This window comes from Zingiber officinale, chromosome 10B, assembly GCF_018446385.1.
Source record: "Zingiber officinale cultivar Zhangliang chromosome 10B, Zo_v1.1, whole genome shotgun sequence".
Classification (NCBI taxonomy): domain Eukaryota; kingdom Viridiplantae; phylum Streptophyta; class Magnoliopsida; order Zingiberales; family Zingiberaceae; genus Zingiber; species Zingiber officinale.
The window spans coordinates 63,611,379-63,635,139 of NC_056005.1; the positions used below are offsets into that span (position 1 = coordinate 63,611,379).

General features: G+C 37.7%; 1 protein-coding gene across 9 annotated transcripts; it reads left to right on the forward strand.

Annotated features, from left to right (window-relative positions):
- The first annotated feature begins 3,339 nt into the window (after positions 1 to 3,339).
- On the forward strand, positions 3,340 to 23,607 carry LOC122029847 (AIG2-like protein D). Of its 9 annotated transcripts, none has more exons than XR_006125204.1 (8): positions 3,340 to 3,790; positions 4,371 to 4,428; positions 12,742 to 12,963; positions 13,340 to 13,412; positions 14,115 to 14,207; positions 15,093 to 15,176; positions 22,550 to 22,789; positions 23,234 to 23,365. XR_006125204.1 is itself a non-coding variant. In XM_042588983.1 (8 exons), the coding sequence occupies exons 3-7, from the start codon at positions 12,836 to 12,838 to the stop codon at positions 22,688 to 22,690; spliced, it is 519 nt and encodes a 172-aa protein (XP_042444917.1). In that variant the 5' UTR covers positions 3,340 to 3,790; positions 4,371 to 4,428; positions 12,742 to 12,835; the 3' UTR covers positions 22,691 to 22,711; positions 23,234 to 23,360. The 9 variants fall into 9 exon arrangements, 8 of the variants coding, with proteins under 8 accessions (XP_042444917.1, XP_042444916.1, XP_042444920.1 ...); XM_042588983.1 differs by having other exon boundaries at positions 22,550 to 22,711; positions 23,234 to 23,360; XM_042588982.1 differs by lacking the exon at positions 23,234 to 23,365 and having other exon boundaries at positions 22,550 to 23,119.
- Positions 23,608 to 23,761: the final 154 nt, after the last annotated feature.

Here is a 23,761-nt window from a genome sequence, read left to right on the forward strand (position 1 = left end):
TTCTAACATTTCTTTTAAATTATTAATCTCATTTTTTAATGATAAATTGTCCTCCTCAAGTGTTAGATCTTGAGTTGGATTTGAATTTTTGATTTGTTCCTTGAGGTTTTGATTTTCCTCAAGAAGTGATTTGTTTTCATTTTCTGTTTTAATTAATTTATTGTTTAAACAGGAAATAATTCTAAAAATTTTTTTGTTTAAATTAAAGTATACCTCATTCGGGCCTTCGGAAACGAGTACAGACTCGTGGCTTGTTTCGGGTTCAGACCCGTCTTCATCTTCCGACTCGTCTTCTGTTTCAGCTTCGTGGGCCATCAGTGCGAGGTGGCTCGATGTTTCTGCTCTTCTTCCTCCGATTTGTCCGAGTTTTGGGCATTCGTTCTTGTAGTGTCCCTTTATCGCAACCTGCCCTTTGTTCTGTGAGAGAGCTGAGCTTTTGAAGGTCCTTTTTACTGAAGCTCCTCTTTCTCCTGGTGAACATTTTTCTTACCAAGTTCACCAGGTGTTCTTCGTCTTCGGAGTCATGGTCGGAATCTTCTTCAAATTCAGGCTTGCTTTTCTTTTCTTTAGTGGAACCTGCAAATAAAGCTATACCTTTCTCGGCTCCAGCATTAGTTTGTTCATGTAATTCTAATTCACAGAAAAGCTCATCTAATTTTAACTTAGAAAGATTTTTTGAAATTTTGTAGGCATCCACTATTGATGCCCACAAACTATTACGTGGAAAGGCGTTTAATGCGTACCTTATTAAGTCTCTGTTTTCCATCTGGTGGCCTATCGCATGAAGCCCGTTGAGGATGTCCTTGATCCTCACGTGAAGCTGATTCGTCGTTTCTCCTTCCTGGATTTTTATATTAAAATTTTTATTTAAAAGCAGGTCTCGTTTTGTTACCTTGGCGTCGCTCGTTCCCTCGTGCAGCTCGATCAATTTGTCCCACAGCTTAGCTTTGTAGTCCGTTGATGACTTCTTTCTCATGTCCGGAGTCCATTGTTCCAGATCTAGTGAATTTCCGGAGTTGTCGACGGAATTTTGTAGGGTCTCGTAATACTCATCCACTGGTCGAAGTCGATCTTGAGGTAAACCTCCATCCGCTTTTTCCAGTACGGAAAATCGTCCCGTTGAAGAGTGGGGGCGTACTGTGCTGAATCCTTCATACTGAGACATTTTAGTCCTGCACACAGATGAAGAAAGAGACAAAAATCCCAAGACTTGGTCTTGGATTAGTAGTGCGGAAAAAAATTAAGACAAATCTAGATTGGTGTTGCACCAATTTAGATTTAATTACAAAAAAATGATATAAAAAATGAGAAAAAAAATTTTAAGAGGAAAAAACAAAGGAAAGGTTTCACCCCTCGATTGGTGGTTGCACCAAATCGAGGCGACCCCGCTCTGATAGCGACCGTGATCGCTCGATGGGGGTGAATATCGATTCAAAAGTTGAGTTAAAATACGCACGGAAAGTAAATGAACACGCTTTTTTACTTCGTGCCCGACGACTCCTACTCGAAGGCCCGTGGTCCTTGACCACTTTGGGCAATCACTATCAATTCGAATAGTTACAAAATAAGTACAGGAAATGCTAGTGAAAAAATAATATCGACAAGGAAATTAACTAAAACCCGAAGGAGCACTTTGAGCTTGTTGGCCGCAAGAACGTGAGAGCACAGGACCCGAGTAGAGGAGTTCTCGAGATATGATGATTGATTATCTCCTGGGCTTCTTTATATAGGCTGGATTCCTTCCGGCACGGAATGTCACGTCGCGTGGTGGATATAATTTGCCTTGAGTCGCCGGATCCTCCGGCCGGATCACCTGTTCCGAAAACTCCTTTTCTTGCAAAACAAAGTTAGTCCGAGGCAATATATATCCTGCAAAATAGATTGTTAGCACATTTTATAATAGTATGAATTAACACAAATAGTATGACTTAGATTCCGTCTTTCCGAGACCGGAATCTAGTCACGATCTCGACTTAGATATCCGAAATGGATCTAAGCCGGATCGACGCCTAATGTTCCCTTCCTGGGAACGCGTCCTCGCAGTCACTCCCCTCTAGTGACTTACCTCACTTACCTGCCAAACGTCCGGTCAGCCCTTCGACCCGTCTGGACTTCTCGCCAGCTATCTAGTCAGCCCGTCGACCTGTCTGGACTTCTCCTGCACACTCGATCAAAGTCTCAGACAACAACAAAACTAACTTAACCTATTTGTCATTCATCAAAACCTAGGTTAGACCGTTAGTGCTACCCGCACCAACAGTCATCCATCAAAGTGTCGTAGACGAAGACAGTGTAGGGAGCGGAAACATTCGTGGTGACGACCATGGCGGAACCGCTCTCTTTCTCTTTGCCTCGCCTATGTTTAGTTGTTTATTTTGCTTTCAGGTAAAATTGTAGGTATATCCTTCGCATATTTTCTAATTTACTTATTTACCATTTAGAATATAATTTTACAAATATATCCTTCTAAAATTTTGAATATTCCATATATTTCATTGTAAAGTTAACTTCTGAACGACTGAGGGGGTTAATATCAATTTTTTTTCCTTTTCTTTCGTCGTTTGTTCATTTCTATCAATACAAGAATTTGTAGCGGAATTAGATAACAACAAAATAAAAAGGCATAAACGATTTACTTAGTTTTAAAATCCCAAGATTAGTATGTCCAAGACTTATGATCTGTCTATAATTTTTTATCTCTTTTTCAAAACTTTTCTGGTGGCAGAGAAGCCACTTAGAATTTAAGTACAATCAACAGATAATGAAATAACGTACATGTACTTAAATATAAATAAATTTGTCAAGTCGATTTGAAAATCCGTTGTGGGTTGTGTTTTCCTCGTTGTAGTGGAGTAAGTTGATATATATATATATATATATATATATATATATATATATATATATATATAACTGCGTGAAATGTTTATTTAAATTATTCCCTTATGTTCCGACCGTGTTAGTCGAGGATTGAGAGACCCTGAGGGTTGTGTATTTATGGATTCAGATTGTCACTGGTACAGGGGAGACGTTGTCGGATTTTTCTTTGACAGGGACTCTTATAGAACGTGACAAATTTAGTATTCCTGTAAAATATAGTACCTAAGTAATATTAAATAATAAGATTATTTGTGTAAAATATAATATCCAAATAATAATTAAATAATAAGGTTATTTGACAAATAATTTTATTGGAATTTTAAATTTTTTTTTGAGATTTAATCGGAGCTTGTATGATGTATTTAGAGGGAATGTAATTATGAGATTGAAAACAAATTTGTTTGGAATATTTAAAAAATATGAGTTGATTGAGAAACTGAACTAGGGTTTAATTGGAAATTCCTAAGTGATAAGTTTAATTCCCGTGCCCTAGCTTTTCCCTGCCTCGCCGAACTTCCTTTTACCCGAGCCCTCTCCTCTCGCGACCCTCTTCTCCCCAAATCCACCGCCGGCTCTCCTTATCTCCGCCGAGCCATTGCCACCGGTCTCCTTTCTTCCTTGCGCGGGAGCACCACAGCAGCCGGCGATTTCTCTCTTCCTCACGCGAGCACCAGCTGATCTCCCTCTCGCAATTTTCCCGAGCCGCAAAAATCGCCGGCCTCTCCTCCTCGCACGGGCACCACAGTCGGCGGTCTTTCGCTCTCGAGCTACAGCCGCCTGCTCTCCTCCTTCCCAAGCCCTCACGCGACGCTGCCCAAATCCATCGCCGAGCCACGGCCGCCGAGCCACAGTCGCCGACCCCTCTTCCTCACACTGACGGTGCCCTAACTGATCCAGCGAGTAGATTCCCGTCGTAAGTATGAGATGAATGTTTTTTTTCCATTGGTTGCAATATGATCCGGATGATGCCCTGGTTCTGCACAAGGATTTCTGTTTTATTTTTCAGAATTTGTTATAGTGAGTTCTTCTTGATGGGTTTGAGATTCTGGCACTGATCTGAGTGATGTGTGAGTATCTCCATGTTTGTCTCGTTTTGTTTTCATGATGTGGGATGGAGTTTTGGTGAAGATTTTACCTCTGGTTGTAGATTCAGATCCATACGGGTAGTGGTGGTAGAACTGTGATTTCCCTTGTGTACTGAATTTCTGGTGGATTCGAAGGTAGGGAGTTGAATTTGATTTAAGTTTTGGTTTAGATTTTTAGCAAGATCTCGGTATAGATTTTGGTGGTATTTTGATGTGAAATTCAGTACTGTGTTTGGTTTCCTCTACTGGAAGAGTTTGTTTTAAAGGGGTTTGGTTGTTTTGTGCATCTATTTCGAGATAGGCTGATGGTTTTGAGGGTTGTTCTAGGATTGGGTTAGATATGGTTTGAGAATTGGTATTAGCTATTTGATTCATATGAAGATAGCTAATTTGTGCGCGCCGGTGCAGGACGTTGATTGAGACGGTTGACGTGACAAGACGTGATTTGGTTCAGACTACAATAAAGGCGGGTACTTCTTGCTTTGACTCTTTAGTTCTTTGAATTTAGTGCATGAGCTATCTTTGGATAGAAACTGCTTTTACTTAACTCTATTTTTCCTACGGTTGATACTTCCACTCGATCTTTGAGATATTCGTTTCAATATCTATACAGTCTCTCGTTATTATCCATGATACGTAGCAGATACTAGATACCATGTTTGCATGTTTTGATTGTTGTTTATTTATGTTCTGTATTGAGCATGCTGGCTTATATCATTGCATACATGTCAACGACAAATTCTCCCTTGCGGTCGAGAGAGTCGTTGACCAAGGCCGCATCATCGTCCACTCGACAGAGTGGTAGCTAGAGTTGATGCCGCTTGTCCTGTCGTGCCACACTCGACCACTTGTGGGTAGTGGTAGCTGGAGTTGCGAACAGCAGGGACCCCCTTCGCTGTGTAGCTAGTTAGCTACTCAGCACTTGCCCACTCGGTCACTTGAGAGGAGTGGCGGCCTTTGAGTAGTACAGTTGTCATCGATCCGGTCTCTCGATCATACAGGGGTCGTGGTGCATTGAGGTGGGCGGGGTGACCATCCGTGCATACGCTGTTATTATATTTGCTTTAGCTGCTGCTATTTTACAGATGCTGTTATTGCTTACTTACTGTTGTTATTCACATATGCTGATATGCTTACTTATGTTGAGATATACTCTCATTGTAGGTGTTTAGACATTGGTTTATTTATTGGAAATGTTTATATACCTTACATATTACCTCTGTAGTTATGAGCAGTACTGTAGTAGATTAGTACTACTTTTGACCTTCTATTGTTAGCCTAGGATATGACTTCAGGTACGGACATTTATTATGGCTTTATTTTAGTATCTGCTACTTCCCTTATGAGATTGTATATGTTATGTTCATGTACTATTTCTCCTTGTCCACTGAGTTCCAATACTCACCACCTCGCAAACTGGTTTTCTTCCGCCAGCTAATAGATAGATGAGTCATGGATGCTCGGAGAGATGCTGCTTGTCAGTCCTGTGTCATATCCGAGAAATGATTTTGATTTTGTTTCTCTTTACTTGCATTTCGTATTTGTTAGATTTGGTGTTATGAGAACTAACTATATTTTGATATTTGTTTTGTGGACTTTGCATTTGTGGGTTTTCTTTCCGTTATTCCGCTGTGTTTTCAGTGTAGCCGTGTGGGCTGTTAGTGTTTTAAACTGTGGGTGTTGTTGTTTTGTTCCAGCCGAGTAGGCTGTATGAATATAAATTGTGTGGTTATGTGTGTTCCAGCCGTGTGGGCTATTGAATGTGTTATGTTATTATGTTATATGTTGTGTGTATGTATATTAGTCCTAATTGTCACCGGTACAGGGGAGATGTTGTCGAAATTTTGTCGGTAGGGACTCCTCTGGGGGAGTGACAATTTCTATCACCCTCGCCTATCCATTTCACCGCTACCTTCTGCTTCCAGAACTCTTCTTCCATACCATCTTGAAAAGTAAAGCTTGACACCTTGACATGTTAATTTTATTCGCATCAGTAGGATCACCATTAAAAGCTTTCTCCACAGCCGCAAGCTGCTCTTTAACTTTCTTAACATGTCATGTATCTCCCCAAACACTTTAGCATTCCACTACTGCAAATGAGCTTTTAATATTTTAAGTTTAAACTAAAATTTCTACAGTCCAATCCCATAGCAAGGCAACATCTAATTTAATCTAACTGTGAGGGAAAAATTGCGATGTTTGATCCACATATATTGAAACCTAAAAGAAGTCATCGGACTCAAAAAGCATGAAATTTTAATAAGAAAAAGGCTATGATCAGAGAAAACCCTATTTAAATGCTCCACACGCATCAAGAAGTTATTATTACTCCATGATGGAGAAATTAATATTTGATCCAAACGCTTCCAAATTTTATTGATCCAAGTGAATCTATCACCCACAAAACCAGTATCCAGCAAACCACTTAATATTAAAAATTTATTGAAATCATCCACAACTCCTAGATTAGAAAGAATTCTAGCAGATTGTTCACAAAGTCTAGCAATAACATTAAAATCACCACCCATAAGGTATATCTTTCCACTCTCGAACACTTTGCATACACCATAGTCACCAATGTATCAGTAGGAGATAAATGAGAATGTAGCTTAAGGTGAAGAAATTGTTCATGATCCACCAAAACATTACATTCTACGATGGAATCTTGAACAAACCATATTTTCCAGTACAATTTGACACTACAAAATTAAAACCCAGCCTCCTAGTTATAAAAGTTTCATCAAGAGATAAAGGGTTCTAGAATTCCCAAAAAATTCAAATGATGAAATTTTCTCAAAAAATGCACCCTCCTAAGTGAAGCTGCATTTCCTATTCCCCTAATGTTCCAAATTAACCCGTCCATTAAAAGATTGATGGGGATGCAGCTTTCTATGCCAAGGCTTTGCTATGGCTAACCCTCTGATCTACATCCGAAGGTACCATAACAGCAGGTCCCCTTTTAGCATTTTTATCAAACTTCTTAATTGAAATATTTGATAATGATGAACTTCTCTGCAAATATATAGAACCTTCTAACACAGAATCATCCCCTTCCACAAATGATTTAGACACTATCTCATCCTTAGAATCCTCATGACAAATTACAGAACCTGGCCTCCCCCACAACTCTTCATTTTTTGATCTATAATTTAATTTACCAAGTGCTAACTGTTCCACTAATGGTTGGCCCAACTCTGAAAAACTTGTTGGCCCCTCTGAAATTCTATCTACAACAGCACCTACCTTTGTAAATCTATATTTTTTAGCCAAAATCTACAAACCTCTCCTTCCAACTAATGTTCCAGAAGTAAACTAGGAGTTACCAGCCGCTATGTCTATGACTGCTATCCTTTCCTGCTTAGAAGAATCTCTCCTCTCTTTAAATTGTATTTTTCCATACTCAGTCATTCCTAACTCCATTACAAAATTAGAATTCTATACACCTTCATCCATCTTGTTTCCAAACATAACGTCTTTTTGTTTTACAATTTCACTCTCAACCTGAAAATACTACTGATCAAACACCACTGCTTCCACCTTTTATTGCACTTCTACCTTTCTAGCTTTACCAGGCAGCTCAACAACCACAACCTGGGAAGTCTCCTGATGTACCTCTTCATCCACAAAACCCAATTCTTCTCCCAAAGGAGATATAGAATAAAATTTGTTTTCATTAGCAATATTCTCTACATTCACTACCTCCTTACCCTTCAAGCTCACCTTCTTTTGAATCCATACTTGGTTTTCTGATTCTTTACTAAAATGATCAAATTTTGGCACACTCAGACCCACTCCATTCCCCTTCTAACTTCCATAAATTTTCTTCCTGTTAATGACCTCTTTTAAATCTTCCCCAACAACCCCAATAATTCTTCTCCCAACCTTACATTCTGGTTTGGTTTATTTCCATTTACATAACATTCTTTAGCCACATGTTTTAGATGAAGGCAATCACCATAGTATTTAGGGAATTTCTCAAAAACTACTCTCCGCAGTCGCTTTTCAGCCCCAATTCCAATCTAAAATTCTTCCACTTTGGGTTTCAACAAAGCAATTTCAACACAGACCCTTGTCATCACCGATCTTGATCCATCTACAATTGCTTCATCAATCTTGATCAGCTTCCCCACAACTCTAGCAGCAGAGAATAAGCATCCCTTGTTGAACATGTGAATAGGCAAATCTGGTACTGGATCCACACTAGAACCTCTAAAGATTCTGTGGTGTATGAGAAGTGTGGCGACCACTTAAAAGTTCTAAGTGGTACACCACCAATAAACCAAATTCCCCTTGCCCAAATACAAGTCATATTTTCATTGGAAGAAAGATGCAAAAAAATATACCCAACAAGCAAAAATATAATGTTATAAAATCCCGAAAGACCAAGATTCCCGAAAGCTTGAAAAGTTGGAAATATCAATCGTGAGTCAGCGGAGGCCAGCACCAAACACACTTGGCAAAAATCGCCTAAGAATCGCCGTCAACAGAGCACCGCGTTTGCGTTTGAGTGTATTATACTTTCCACCTTAAATGAATAGGGCCTCTATCCAGAAAATTCTGGATAAGAGGATATAGGGCCCGGGGTCCAGTCCACCGACCCAATAAATGAATAGGGCAGATCCTCTTGTCCAGAATTTTCTGGATAGAGGCCCTATTCATTTAAGGTGGAAAGTATAATACACTCAAACGATGTGCATTGTTGACAGCGATTCTTAGGCGATTTCGCCAAGTGCGTTTGGTGCTGGCCGCCGCCGACTCACGATTGATATTTCCAACTTCCCTCCTCTTCCTTCTTCTATTTCTATCCCTACTGAGGCACTGGGTGAAGTAGATCTAGGATCTCCGAAGCCTTTCCTATGGATCAGCTGTGAAACTTGTATCACCTCAAGTTTCAAACAAGAGCTTTGAAGACGTAGGAGAAGACTTCAAACATGTGGAGATATTTAATAATAAGCCAGGTATGTTCTATTCTGAAGAGGAAGTAGATCGTTTGGGCAAGCTGTTGTTCTTCAAGCTTTCGGGAATCTTGGTCTTTCGGGATTTTATAACATTATATTTTTGCTTGTTGGGTATATTTTTTTGCATCTTTCTTCCAATGAAAATATGACTTGTATTTGGGCAAGGGGAATTTGGTTTATTGGTGGTGTACCACTTAGAACTTTTAAGTGGTCGCCACACTTCTCATACACCACAGAATCTTTAGAGGTTCCAGTGTGGATTCAGTACCAGATTTGCCTATTCACATGTTCAACAAGGGATGCTTATTCTCTGTTGCTAGAGTTTGTGGGGAAGTCGATCAAGATTGATGAAGCAATTGTAAATGGATCAAGATCGGTGATGGCAAGGGTCTGTGTTGAAATTGCTTTGCTAAAACCCAAAGTGGAAGAATTTTAGATTGGAATTGGGGCTGAAAAGTGACTGCAGAGAGTAGTTTTTGAGAAATTCCCTAAATACTATGGTGATTGTCTTCATCTAGAACATGTGGCTAAGGAATGTTATGGAAATAAACCAAACCAGAATGTAATGTTGGGAGAAGAATTATTGGGATTGTTGGGGAAGATTTAAAAGAGGTCATTAATAGGAAGAAAATTTATGAAAGTTAGAAGGGGAATGGAGCGGGTCTGAGTGTGCCAAAATTTTTTATCATTCTAGTAAGGAATCAGAAAACCAAGTATGGATTCAAAAGAAGGTGAGCTCGAAGGGTAAGGAGGTAGTGAATGTAGAGAATATTGCTAATGAAAACAAATTTTATTCTATATCTCCTTTGGGAGAAGAATTGGGTTTTTTTGATGAAGAGGTACATCAGGAGACTGCCCAGGTTGTGGTTGTTGAGCTGCCTGGTAAAGTTAGAAAGGTGGAAGCAGTGGTGTTTGATCGGCAGTATTTTCAGGTTGAGAATGAAATTGTAAAACAAAAAGAAGTTATGTTTGGAAACAAGATGGATGAAGGTGTATAGAATTCTAATTTTGTAATGGAGTTAGGAATGACTGAGTATGGAAAAATACAATTTAAAGAGAGGAGAGATTCTTCTAAGCAGGAAAGGATAGCAGTCATGGACATAGCGGCTGGTAACTCCTAGTTTACTTCTGGAACATTAGTTGGAAGGAGAGGTTTGTAGATTTTGGCTAAAAAATAGAGATCTACAAAGGTAGGTGCTGTTGTAGATAGAATTTCAGAGGGGCAGCAAGTTTTTCAGAGTTGGACCAACCATTAGTGGAACAGTTAGCACTTGGTAAATTAAATTATAGTTCAAAAAATGAAGAGTTGTGGGGAGGCCAGGTTCTGCAATTTGTCATGAGGATTCTAAGGATGAGATAGTGTCTAAATCAGTTGTGGAAGGGGATGATTCTGTGTTAGAAGGTTCTGTATATTTGCAGAGAAGTTCATCATTATCAAATATTTCAATTAAGAAGTTTGATAAAAATGCTAAAAGGGAACCTGCTATTATGGTACCTTTGGATGTAAATCAGAGGGTTAGCCGTAGCAAAGCCTTGGCCTAGAAAGCTGCATCCCCATCAATCTTTTAATGGACGGGTTAATTTGGAACATTAGGGGAATAGGAAATGCAGCTTCACTTAGGAGGGTGCTTTTTTTGAGAAAATTTCATCATTTGAAGTTTTTGGGAATTCTAGAACCCTTTATCTCTTGATGAAACTTTTATAACTAGGAGGCTGGGTTTTAATTCTTCAGTGTCAAATTGTATTGGAAAATATGGTTTGTTCATGATTCCATCGTAGAATGTAATGTTTTGGTGGATCATGAACAATTTCTTCACCTTAAGCTACATTCTCATTTATCTCCTACTGATACATTGGTGACTATGGTGTATGCAAAGTGTTCGAGAGTGGAAAGATATACCTTATGGGGGGTGATTTTAATGTTATTGCTAGACTTTGTGAACAATCTGCTAGAATTCTTTCTAATCTAGGAGTTGTGGATGATTTCAATAAATTTTTAATACTAAGTGGTTTGTTGGATACTGGTTTTGTGGGTGATAGATTCACTTGGATCAATAAATTTGGAAGCGTTTGGATTAAATATTAATTTCTCCATCATGGAGTAATAATGACTTCTTGATGCGTGTGGAGCATTTAAGTAGGGTTTTCTCTGATCATAGTCCTTTTCTTATTAAAATTTCATGCTTTTCGAGGCCGATGGCTTCTTTTAGGTTTCAATATATGTGGATCAAACATCACAATTTTTCCCTCACAGTTAGATTAAATTGGATGTTGCCTTGCTATGGGCTTGGACTGTAGAAATATTAGTTTAAACTTAAAATATTAAAAGCTCATTTGCAGTAGTGGAATGTTGAAGTATTTGGAGAGATGCATGACATGTTAAGAAAGTTAAAGAGTAGATTGCGACTGTGGAGAAAGCTTTTAATGGTGATCCTACTGATGCGAATAAAATTAACATGTCAAGGTGTCAAGCTTTACTTTTCAAGATAGTATGGAAGAAGAGTTCTGAAAGCAGAAGGTATCCGTGAAATGGATAGGCGAGGGTGATAGGAATACTAAATTTGTCACGCCCCAGAGGAGTCTCTGCCAGAGAAAAATCCGACAACGTCTCTCCTGTACCAGTGACAATCTGAATCCATAAATACACAGCCCTTAGAGCCTCTCAATCCTCGGCCAACACGGCCGGAACATAAGGAATAATTTAAATAAACATTCCACGTATATATATATATATATATCAACTTACTCCACTACAGCGAGGAAAACACAACCCACAACGAACTTTCAAATCGACTCGACAAATTTATTTATATTTAAGTACATGTACGTCATTTCATTATCTTTTGATTGTACTTAAATTCTAAGTGGCTTCTCTGCCACCAGAAAAGTTTTGAAAAAGAGATAAAAAATTATAGGCAGATCATAAGTCTTAGACATACTAACTTGGGATTTTAAAACTAAGTAAATCGTTTATGACTTTTTATTTTGTTGTTATCTAATTCCGCTGCAAATTCTTGTATTGATAGAAATGAACAAACGACGAAAGAAAAGGAAAAACAATTGATATTAACCCCCTCAGTCATTTGCACCCCTACTCTTCGCAAGTGACAAATTAAATAACAAGTTTTAGAAGTTAACTTTGCAATGAAATATATGGAATATTTAAAATTTTAGAAGGATATATTTGTAAAATTATATTCTAAATGGTAAATAAGTAAATTAGAAAAAATGCGAAGGATATACCTACAATTTTATCTGAAAGCAAAACAAACAATTGAACATAAGCGAGGCAAAGAGAAAGAGAGCGATTCGCCATGGCCGTTGTTACGAATGTTTCTGCTCCCACACCGTCTTCGTCTACGACACTCTGATGGATGACGAGGTTGTGCAGGCACTGCTCAAGCACGTCCCTCCCTCTTCCTCCGCCGTCCTCAACCACTAGTACCTATCTCTCTTCCCCCTTCCTCCACTCCTCGATTGGTTGTTTGATTGCGCTCTTACTGTTCTCGTCTCTTTGATGGATTAGATCTCAATCTGGTTTGCCGACGACCAATCGCACTTTTACCTACGCGTTTCGTTCCGACAAATTCGGAGGGTGTGGGGTTGCCTGTGGATTTAGACATTGGCTTAGCCTGATGCCGACAAAGGGTCATATTACCGATGATACCGTATCAATTTTTAACCATGCAAACTGTTTTTGAAGTATATCCACTTCTTGACCATGCGAACTGATGATCAATGTTTGATAATGGTTTAAATCTATATTTCTTGCTTCTATTGATCGAGTTATGTTGCAACTAATTCAAATTTTATTCATGTAGGCACAGGTACAACATAAAGGGGCGTGTTTATCCTGCAATTCTTCCCGTAGAAACTAAGAAGGTGAACATAAGCGAGGCAGAGAGCGGTTCTGCCATGGCCGTCGCCACGAATGTTTCCGCTCCCCACACCGTCTTCGTCTACGACACTTTGATGGATGACCAGGTTGTGCAGGCACTGCTCAAGCACGTCCCTCCCTCTTCCTCCGCCGTCCTCAACCACTAGTACCTATCTCTCTTCCCCCTTCACTCCTTGATTGGTTGTTTGATTGCGCTCCTACCGTTCTTGTCTCTTTGATGGATTAGATCTCAATCTGGTTTGTCGATGACGAATCGCACTTTTACCTACGCGTTTCGTTCCGACAAATTCGGAGGGTGTGGGGTTGCCTGTGGATTTAGACATTGGCTTAGCCTAATGCCGACAAAGGATCATATTACTGATGATACCATATCAATTTTTAACCATGCAAACTGTTTCTGAAGTATATCCACTTCTTGACCATGTGAACTGAGGATCAATGCTTGATAAGGGTTTAAATCTATATTTCTTGCTTCTATTGATCGAGTTCTGTTGCAACTAATTCAAATTTTAATCATGTAGCCACAGGTACAGCATAAAGGGGCGTGTTTATCCTGCAATTCTTCCCGTAGAAACTAAGAAGGTGACTGGCAAGGTGTGTTGTTTTACCATACTTTATCAAATATTTGAAAGGTGCTTTATTCCCGGGGTAGATTTCATGATTTGAAATCAACTGAATGGTCATTGGCTCTTAGCCTTGATTATTAAGGATTAATAATGTAATATTAAACCTAGATTGTTTCTACACCTCTTACTCATGATCTTGATGTAATTGTTTCTCTTGTAAAATGATATATGAATTGGTAGGATCCCAAGCCCCAACTCAAAATGAGAAAATTAAAACTAAGAAACCATCACTTCGTGAAAAGACAAATCCATCCTCATTATGTTACCCGACTCAAAAGGCACTTATAGCTTGTTCGGTAGTGTATACCTTTTATTTTGGAACTGCATCAACTTCCAACACTTTGTCTGATGCCATTGTTTTGAAAAACATAAATTGGGAATTTTTATTCCAACATCCCATGAGACCATGTTTGGAAAATCCCATTAGAATTTATTGATTGTATGTATTTGTGAATTATGTACAAGTCATGGAACTAAAGTGGCTTTATAAGTTAGTACCAAATATAATCATATGATAAAATTCCAAACATGACACATGGAATTCTGGAATATTTTCCCACTTAAATTAAGAGTATAAGAATTGATGAAAATTTTCTGTGGAACTAATGGTTTATATGTCTGATACACTTTGGATCATGGCTTATAGATCTTTGAACTACTCTTTATGTAGGTCCTTTTTGGCATTACAAATGTGGAGTTGGATGTCCTGGATGCATTTGAAGATATTGAATATGAAAGGAGAGTTGTTGAAGTTTCTTTGCTAGTATGTGTTTTTGATACATTATCTCAGTATCTTCTGCAATTTCCCCAGTATTCAAGTAAAAGTTTCAATTAAGCAGGACATCTCTTTATATGTAGGTCACAAACAGTTTAATTATACCATAAAGAAACTCAGTTGATTTTACCTCAAATGTTGCAACTTATGCCCTCCATATGTCCTTTTGGATCTAATGGCCTATATCACCTCAACCATCTTATATCTTTTCTATGTCACCCTTAATGAAGATACAATACACCTATCTTTCTCTTTTATTTTTTTCCTTTAGATTTTCTTGAAGAGCCAGCCCTAAGTATTCTTTTTTGGCCTGGGGTCTAAAGTCTGTATATCACCTCAATCATTATTATTATCGTCCTTAAAGACTAATGACATTATTTTTATTCATGTTATCTCTCCAAGAGTTTGATCTGCTGATTTGTTATCATCTTCCTATTTATCTGCATGAGATTATGATCCAAGTACATGTGATGTTTATCTAAAAAAATGATATATTTATGCTAAGCAAGGATAGAAATGAGCCAAGGCTAAGCAGAGCCTGAATTTAACTTTTCATTCCTTCTCCACACAAACTAGGGAAGAAAGGTTATGAACTAAAATCTTCTTTCTCATCCCTGTCATGTGAGACATATTATGACAAGATGAGAATGGACAAGGAAACAAAAAATGCAAAAGCCACTAGAAATTTATGAAAATTATTCTCAAGCACTTAAGAAAATTGCTAATATATACAGACAAATTCATTATCTATAAAATTATTTTGATTTGTGCAAGGTAGTTAGAGTCTTGTAGGAAATGTAATTAGTTTTTCTGAAAAAAAATTCCTCTATCTCAATTACTATCTTCAAGAATGACGAATTGGTGTTGGTGTAGGACAAGACAGAGAAACTACTTGTTAATGCATATGTATGGTCCGACAAGAATGATCCAAACTTGTATAGTGAATGGGATTTTGAGGTGAGCTCTCTTTTCTTTGGCATTTACACTATGTTGAATTGGCAAACATGCTAATTATTTGCAAACAAATATATATATATATATAACTTGTCTACCTTTACTCTTCCTAAAAGCTACTTTTTTTTCAAAGGCATATGTGAGGTACCATGTTGATTCCACTAATTCTTCCTTTCTATAACAGATTTTTTTGTATACAACAAGAAACATCTGTTTTTTTAGTATTATCAAATAGCTTTAGGATTCTGATTTGGAGTGGAAACGCTAACAATAATATATACATTTTTTTACATTAAGTTAGATCTACATTGTGCCAGATGTATCCAACTTTACAATACAATCCATTAAGTTTAGGTTTGTTATTTGGGACCAAAGTAGATTCCTTCTAGGATAATCCACTTGAGAGGGTATTTTCTTTGTTGAGGTTCTCATACTAGTGATTTCCCATGGATTGTAGATTTGTCATCACATAAATTAAAGGTGATAATGACTTGCCATAAAAGGAGCAATATTGTGGCGAGCTAACCATGTCTTTCATCTAGTCACATATGAGCAATGGCTTTGGGTTTTTTAATTTGTCACTTACAAGTGTGTGCAAAGTTTTGTGCATTTTTTTTGTCATTGGCGCCTAGTTGTATATGGATTAAATATTGTCTTCCTAACGTTTCTGGGCTTTTGATGAGAGCAAACAATTGGGACTGATTATTTGTTGTGTAAGAAGTTTAAGCAATCAATAATTAGTGCTATAATACTCAAAGGAAGGTTGCAACAAGTAACAAGAGTGACAACATCTTATACAATTCTCTAGCCCTCCCCTTGATTAGAAATTTGCAGTGATTAGACTTTCCTTGAAGGCTAAAATTTAAAATTCCTACTTATTCCTTCCGTATTCTCCTATACCATGTAGTATTCAACTCTTGGCAAGTTATCAACTTCTTCCTTTTGGTTGTTCTTTTCAACGAGTAAGAAATGTTAAGATTAGTGATGGAGCTAGAGTGGGGTTAGACCTTAAAAATATAAAAATTGGCTACTCTTGCAAATACAAGGGTCAAATTAAGTTAGCATTTAAAAGTTTTTGTCATTGTAAACAAAAGAGACATGTTGTGGAAACAAAATATGTGAATACGAATATAATAAACAATGATAAGTGAAGATATTTAATATGGGTTGGACAACCTTGTCCCAATCCGCGACCTATAGACTCGCTAAATGAGTCACTCCTGGTAAATACCTATCAAAGAAATCTCTTTCACCTTGTACAATAAGCTTTTTATAAAGATAAAAACAATTTAAAGCACGAAAGAAAACTAAAAGAAAAAAACATTTTGCAAGAACTCGAAGTTTATATTATCTTAAGCTCTTGGTTTTATTGAGAGCACTCAGGAACTATAAAAGAGAATAAAAAAATGGGTATTTTGAAATTTATGCCATTGTTATTTAGGCCTCCTTTGTTATTTAGGAATAACTTCTCTAGATTGCATTCTAGGTCCAATATTTCTAAATATGTATGTTCTAGTGTTATAATCATATTGTATGTCCAATATTTCTATAATCTTCCTTTTAGACATTAGTTTGTGTAGTTTGATAGAAATTTTTTTTCTTCATTGATTGAATATCCTCCTTCTATACAAAGATAAATCCCTTAAAATTAGGGGTGTGATAAGTATGAGCTAATTATAATCCATCTAGGAAATAAATCCCTACAAAATAGGGATAAAATAACAAATTGTCTAGTTTGTATTTCAACACTTCTAGTGCTAGGCAATAAATGCTCTCCAAATCCAGAATCGAACTCAGTACGCTGATGTTGGGTTTGAATAGTGCCTTTGTCAAAATGTCAACGGCTTGCAATTTTGAAGGCCCATGGCGGAGCATGATATCTTTATTTTCAATCTTCTCTCTAATGAAATGTTTGTCAATCTCCACATGTTTGGTATGGTCATGCTGAACTAGATTCTTGGCAATGGTAATGATTGACGGATTGTCACACATAATTTGAATTGGATTTCTTGTTTTTAGCATGAGTTCCGTTAGAATCCATTGTAACCAGATTCCCTCACAAATGCCCAATGTCAGAGTTTGAAATTCAGTCTCGGCACTACTTCGAGCAACAACTGTTTGCTTTTTACAAGTGATCAAATTTCACTGAACGAACGTACAATATCTAGAAGTAGATCTTCAGTCACTAGGTGAACCTGCCTGATCAACATCAGTGTAAACTTCCAAGGTTCGTTTGTCTGTCTTTTTAAATATGTGTCTTTTTCCTGGGTCTCTTTTTAGATATTTCAATATTCAAATTACAACATCCATGTGATCAACTGATTTCTCAGAAATTAACTAATGTGCAAAACTTATATCTGGACAAATGTAAGTTAGGTAGATAAGTCTGCCTACCAATCGTTGATATCGTCCTTTATCAGCTTCCATTTCGTCAATCTGAAACCTTAACTTGGTATTAGGATCCATAGGTGTATCTACTCTTGTATCCACCTAATCCAATTCTTGTAGTAGGTCAAAGACATACTTTCTTTGAGACACAAAAATTCCTTTGTGACTTCTAGCAACCTCCATTCCCAAGAAGTATTTGAGTTGTTCCCGATCTTTGATTTTAAACTCCTTAGATAGGAGTGACTTGAGCCTTTTGATTTCTTATTCATGGTTTCATTTGAGGACAATATCATCAACATATACAGTATTACTAAGATTTTTCCACTTGGAAAATGTTTCACAAATAGCATGTGATTAGCTTGAGACTGGGAGTAGTCATTTCTTTTAAGGACTTTAGCAAATCTGTCAAACCAAGCTTTAGGTGATTGTTTAAGCTCATACGAGGCTCTCCTTAGTTTGCAAACTTTTCCTTTTGTACTATCTGTCTCATATCTTGCAGGGACATCCATGTAAACTTCTTCCACAAGATCTTCATTTAGTAACGCATTCTTCACATCTAGCTGAATCAAGGGTCAATCTAAGTTAGTAGCACAGTAATATTCGGATTGTATTGAGTTTTGCAACTGGTGCAAAGGCTCCTGATAGTCACTCCCATAGGACTGGGTGTAACCTTTTGCTACCAGTTAAGCCTTGTATCTATTTATGCTTTCATCTGGTTTTGCTTGATTGAAAAAATCGACTTATATCCCACAGTTCTTTTTTCTTTGAGGTAGCTCAATAGTGCTCAAGTCAATCTTTTCCATGGCTGTGTATTCCTCTAGGATTGTCTTGCGCCATTCAGGAACTTTTAGAGTTTCATACACAACTAGGAATACTGATATTCTCAATAGTTGTGCATCGGATGAAGACTATAAGATCTAGTTCCTTGTCTGTATGTAATAGGCTGGTTCAATGTGGGATTTGTCTATGGAACTGGTTTTATTAGATCCTACTATTTTTTAAGTTCAACTTGGCCACGAGTTGAGCTATGATATGGCTGAATTTCGTTCAAAAATGCAAGATGTTTCTCCTCGCCTAGACTTCCACTATATCATGGGAAGGTGGTGTGTTCTTTTGTGGTTCCGAGATAGGTGGCACATGCGATTGTTGTGATGATGAAAAGAACGGAGTTGATGGGGATGATGGAGAGGAAGGAGTTAATGATGATGGTAAGATTGAGGAAGGACTCGATTCAAGAAGGGACTCCCAATCCCAATGTTGTAATGTATTAGAGTAGTATGGAATGTGTTCAACGAAGGTGACATCCATAGAGTGATAAAATCTCTAAGTGACATGAAAGAAGCACTTAACCTTTTTGTTGGTTGAATATCCCAAGAAAATGCACTTAAGTGCATGTGAATCAAATTTTCCCCAATATTAAGAGTAGATGTGGACAAATCCAATACATCCAAAGAGTTTGAGAGATGTTTGAGACAAGTCTGAGTGTGGGATACAGGTTTTGTAGAACTTGAAATGGAGTCTTGAACTTAAGAACCCCATAAGGGAGGCGATTAATAAGATAGGTAGCTGTTAGAACTACGTTCCCTCAAAATGTTGGAGTGTGAGCTTTGAAGAGTAAAGAGCGGGCTACCTCAAGTATATGACAATTTTTTCGTTTAACTATACTATTTTGTTAGGGTGTATCAACACATAAACTTTATTGGACTATGCCATTATATTGGAGATAGGAGCAAAAGTTGGAATTAAAGAAGTTTTTGCAATATGTATGTCAGCCTGGAACTGGGTCTTGATCATGGTCAGAAAATTCTGAAAGATTTGTGTGGTCTCAGATTTTTCTTTTATAAGAAAGGTCCAACACAACTGTGTGTGATCATCAACGAAAAATAAGAAAAATCTGGAGCACTAAGACTTAGGTTTTTGAATAGTCCCCAAATGTCCCCATGATGAGAGAGAAAGGTTGTGTTGGTTGATATTGACGGGGTGTATAAGTGCTGTCTAGTATGTTTAGCATATTGGCATACATCACACTGAAAGAAATTAGGACTTTAATTGATAAATAATAAAGGGAAAAGATGTTTCGAGTACATGAAATTTGGATGTCTTAATCAATAGTGTCATATCATAATTTCACTTTGATTATTGGATAGACTATTAGACTTGAAATTATGGATTGTGTAATAGTTGAGCATAGCAAACTGGCTAGATGTAGGGGAGTGTTCAAGAAGGTAAAGTCCGACATGAAGTTTAGCACTGCCAATCTTCCCAGTGCTAAGTCCTAAAAAACACAACCATCACCAAAGAACTTAGTTTGATAGTTAAGGTCTCGGTTGAGCCTACCAACCAACACAAGATGACAAGCAAGTCCAAGCATATAAAGCACAGAATTGAGATTGATATTGTTGATAATTTTAATTGTTTGCGTTCTGACCATTTTGGTACAAGTGTCATTTACTATATGCACCATTAGATGTTTGTCACATAATGAAAATGTTGAGAATAACATTCTGTCACCTGTCATATGTTCAGATGCTCCTGAATCGATGATCCAAGAGGACTTGTTTGTGTGCATTGCCATAGGACTGCTTGTCGATGAGTTGGAAGTTGATCTCTTAAATAGATTGTTCTACTAACATAACTTTTGGAGTATATTCAACTGCTCTTTGGAGTAAGGAGAACTCATAGATATTGAAAATACGCATGATGTGTCTTTGCCTCTCGGCTAGAAGGTTTCCAATCAACTGGCTTTCTATGGAATTGCCAGCATTGTTCTTTGAGATGACCTGACTTTCAGCAGTGATTGCACCAAGTCCTGTTCTTCTATGGTCGAGTGTCACATGCATTTCGAGGCTCACCGATGCTGCGGTTTATGGACTGACTTTGAGCTACTAATGCACTAGAATTAGCAAAGGAGTCCTTGTCTCAATTTGGGTTCTCTGAGATGTAGGATTGTCCCAATATTATTCGCTTGTGTCTCTTCTCTCGGCTCACTTCTACAAATCCTTCCCTAAGTCTAGGTAGTGGCTTGGTGCTAAGAATTCTGCCCCGCACTTCATCAAGCCACTTATCAAGCCCACTTAAGAACTTGAAGACACGCTTTGCTTCCACAATCTTTCGATAGCAATTTTTTCCTCTGTGCACTTCCATTTGAGAGTTTTGAACATATCTAGTTGTTGCTAATACCAATTGAGTTGTAGTAAGCTGTCACTGTAGACTTCTCTTGTTGGAGACTTTGCAGAGGGCTCTTCACTTGAAATAACTCTATAGTGTTGTCACGAGGTTTCCCAAACAACCTCCCAAATATCGCTAGTAGAGGTACGTAGAAAACAAATTCACCAACCTCCTTCATCGAGCTGATCAACCATGACATCACCAAGTTATTCTCAGCCCTCCAAATACGATGCTATGTTGTTTTAGGATTTGGTTCTAGAATAAAACCAGTTACATAGTCATCTTTGCCTCTTCCACTCATGACCATCATCATGGATTGGGACCATTGAAGATAATTGTAGCAATTAAATTTGTGAGTCGTGATGGGAAGGAGACTGCCTTTTGGAGAAGAAGGCATGACGCAGGACATGCCGGAGGAAGTTCCTATCATGTCTTGCATTGCAAAATCAGAGTCGGCCATGATCCTATCTTACTTGGAAGTCGGTTGCTCTATTTGTTGTCAATGATGTCAGAATGGTGGTCAACGATGCTGTTGTTGAAAGAACCAACAATCGTCGGAATGGAGGTTGACATTGCTGCTGCTGGAAGAACCATCAATCGTGCGACTTTGTCTTGTGACTAGACGAAGAACCAACTGCTAGGGTTTTTTCAGCCAAGGTTTCTGCTTTAATACCATGTATCTATTTCTTTATTGATAGTATATCCTCCTTATATACAAAGATAAATGTCGTAAAATTAGGGATGTGATAAGTATGAGCTAATTACAATCCATCTAGGAAATAAATCCCTACAAAATAGGGATAAAATAATAAGTTGCCTAGTTTGAATTTCAACAATTTGTAACCCAAATCAATCTTATACAATCAGGTGTACTTTCCTACCATGTTAAATTTTCTAGAATCATTTGCAATTTGTCTCGTGTTCTTTGATTTTAAAACTAATCATTCTCATGCTTACCTAGGATTAGTTGATACTAATTTTAGCTTTTTTATGAAGTTATAAATACTTGGTCAATTTTTTAGATTCTTCTAATTGAAAAAGACAAGTCATCCAATACTTTATGTAAACTAGATTTTGTTACCTTCTTAAAGACTTTCCTAGACCCCCTTGGTCTGAGCTTTCCTCTTTGATCTTTGCCTTTTTTTGCGTTATGTGCTTGATTAGGTGTTGTCTTCTGGTTCTCCTTTCTTTTCATTCTTTGCATGAGGACATTTTGTTTTGTAGTTTCCCTTTTCCTTGCATCTAAAGAATATTCTTTGATCTTTATTTTTAGTCATGCCCTCATTATTTAAGGTCAAAGGAGCTTAAAGGAGTGTTGATGATGCTTTGTTTGTCACTCAACCTTAATGTTGGAATCTCATTTTCCAAGGGCTTGAATGGTTTGATGTGGAAGTAATCGATGAATCTTTGATATTCTTGACTTTCTTCAAAATATGATTCTTGATTTATTTCCATTATTTCCACATCTTGTGCTAGTGAAGGATTTTGTGGAGGTCGACCACTTTCCACATCTGAGGGCTTGGCATCTACTTTCCACTTTTGATAGACTTGCTCTATTTAAGTGTCAATAGTCCAAGGCTCTTTAAATTTTGACATGTGTCCATTAACAGATTAAGTAAAAGTGGATCTAAGCTGTTCCCTCATCTCACGACATGTGCAATTCTTTAAATTTGTTCAATGATGATTGTTTTAGCTTTATCATTTTTCTCTACAGTTGATCCTAAAGTATATTGGAATGGATTTTTTTTTGTCATTTTTTTTGTTTTATTTTGAATCAAAGCGTGATGTAGAAATTGTGGATGGAGCTGATTTTTTTGCAGGCTGTGGCAACTCTTCCTTGTCACACAGGGAGATGTGTAACGAGATGTGTGGAGAAATTGGTTTCCACCAACTCCTTACAGGAGCAACAACAGGTGGGGAGAGACCTTCATGCTTGGAGGCTACATAAGTGCGTAATTTAGAGCAAGCTGCAGAAAGTTGAGGTTCGAGGAATCTATGAAAGCAATCAATAGCATCTATAAGCAGCTAAGCAACGTGCAACCTTAGAATCATTTGAGAAGGTTAGATGAGATATCGATCCCATTCACAGAAGAGGCAAACATCTTTCTATTCAATAAACCCCTCTAGGTGAGGGTTATTGTTATCGGTGATACCACTTTGTTGTGCTGAAGCTCACATAACTGTAGAAGATCAGGGTCACTTGCATAGGAAGCACATGACGAGTGGGCCTTCTTGAATGAGAGCATAGCTGGTAATGGATGTTAGGATGGAGAATGCGAAGAGAAGTGATCTAGAAATTGGTTGGTTGAATTAGAACCAGACAATTTATTGAGAACTGAGAACACCAGCAATGCATCTCTTATCCATTCAATTTCCGTTCATTTGAAACACATTGATTTGTTTACGTGCTTTTTTTCCACCTGCCTTCCTGACACAGCTACATTGTAACTTCCCACTGAAAAACTACATGTTTCCTGACTTTCTTTTTTTGCTGTGCTTCTTAGGAATGGAAGCGACTGCACAAGGAGGGTTTTCTCTCGATGACATTGGGGTTTATGGATGAAATTGAGCAACCCGATTCGAAGACTAGGGTTGCTACATATGAATCATACTTTCAAAGTTGAAATGCACCAACTCGTACTTCGAACAATGCTGGCTGGGCTGTTTGCTTCTGTATCTAGTCATTCTTATTCAAGCAGTTAAAGTTAAATTGCATAAATAAATTAATAACTAGTTCTGCATGGGAACTAATTGATGATATTACATCAACTATGTAGGCATAATTGGGATGCCATGTAAATGCTTGTCTATTGGTACCACAGCAGTATTTTCATGGAATATTGAACATTTTGCTAGAGTAATTACTAGTTTCAAGAAAGACTGCTGAATAATACATTATCATATCAAATAGGCACCCTACATGATGAAACTTACAGTGTGTTTGAGTTTTGATGGTGATGCACAAGTAAGATTTAGTAGCATTTTGGCGGTTATACCTCCTCAAGCTGGACGTCCAAATCACCATGATTTCT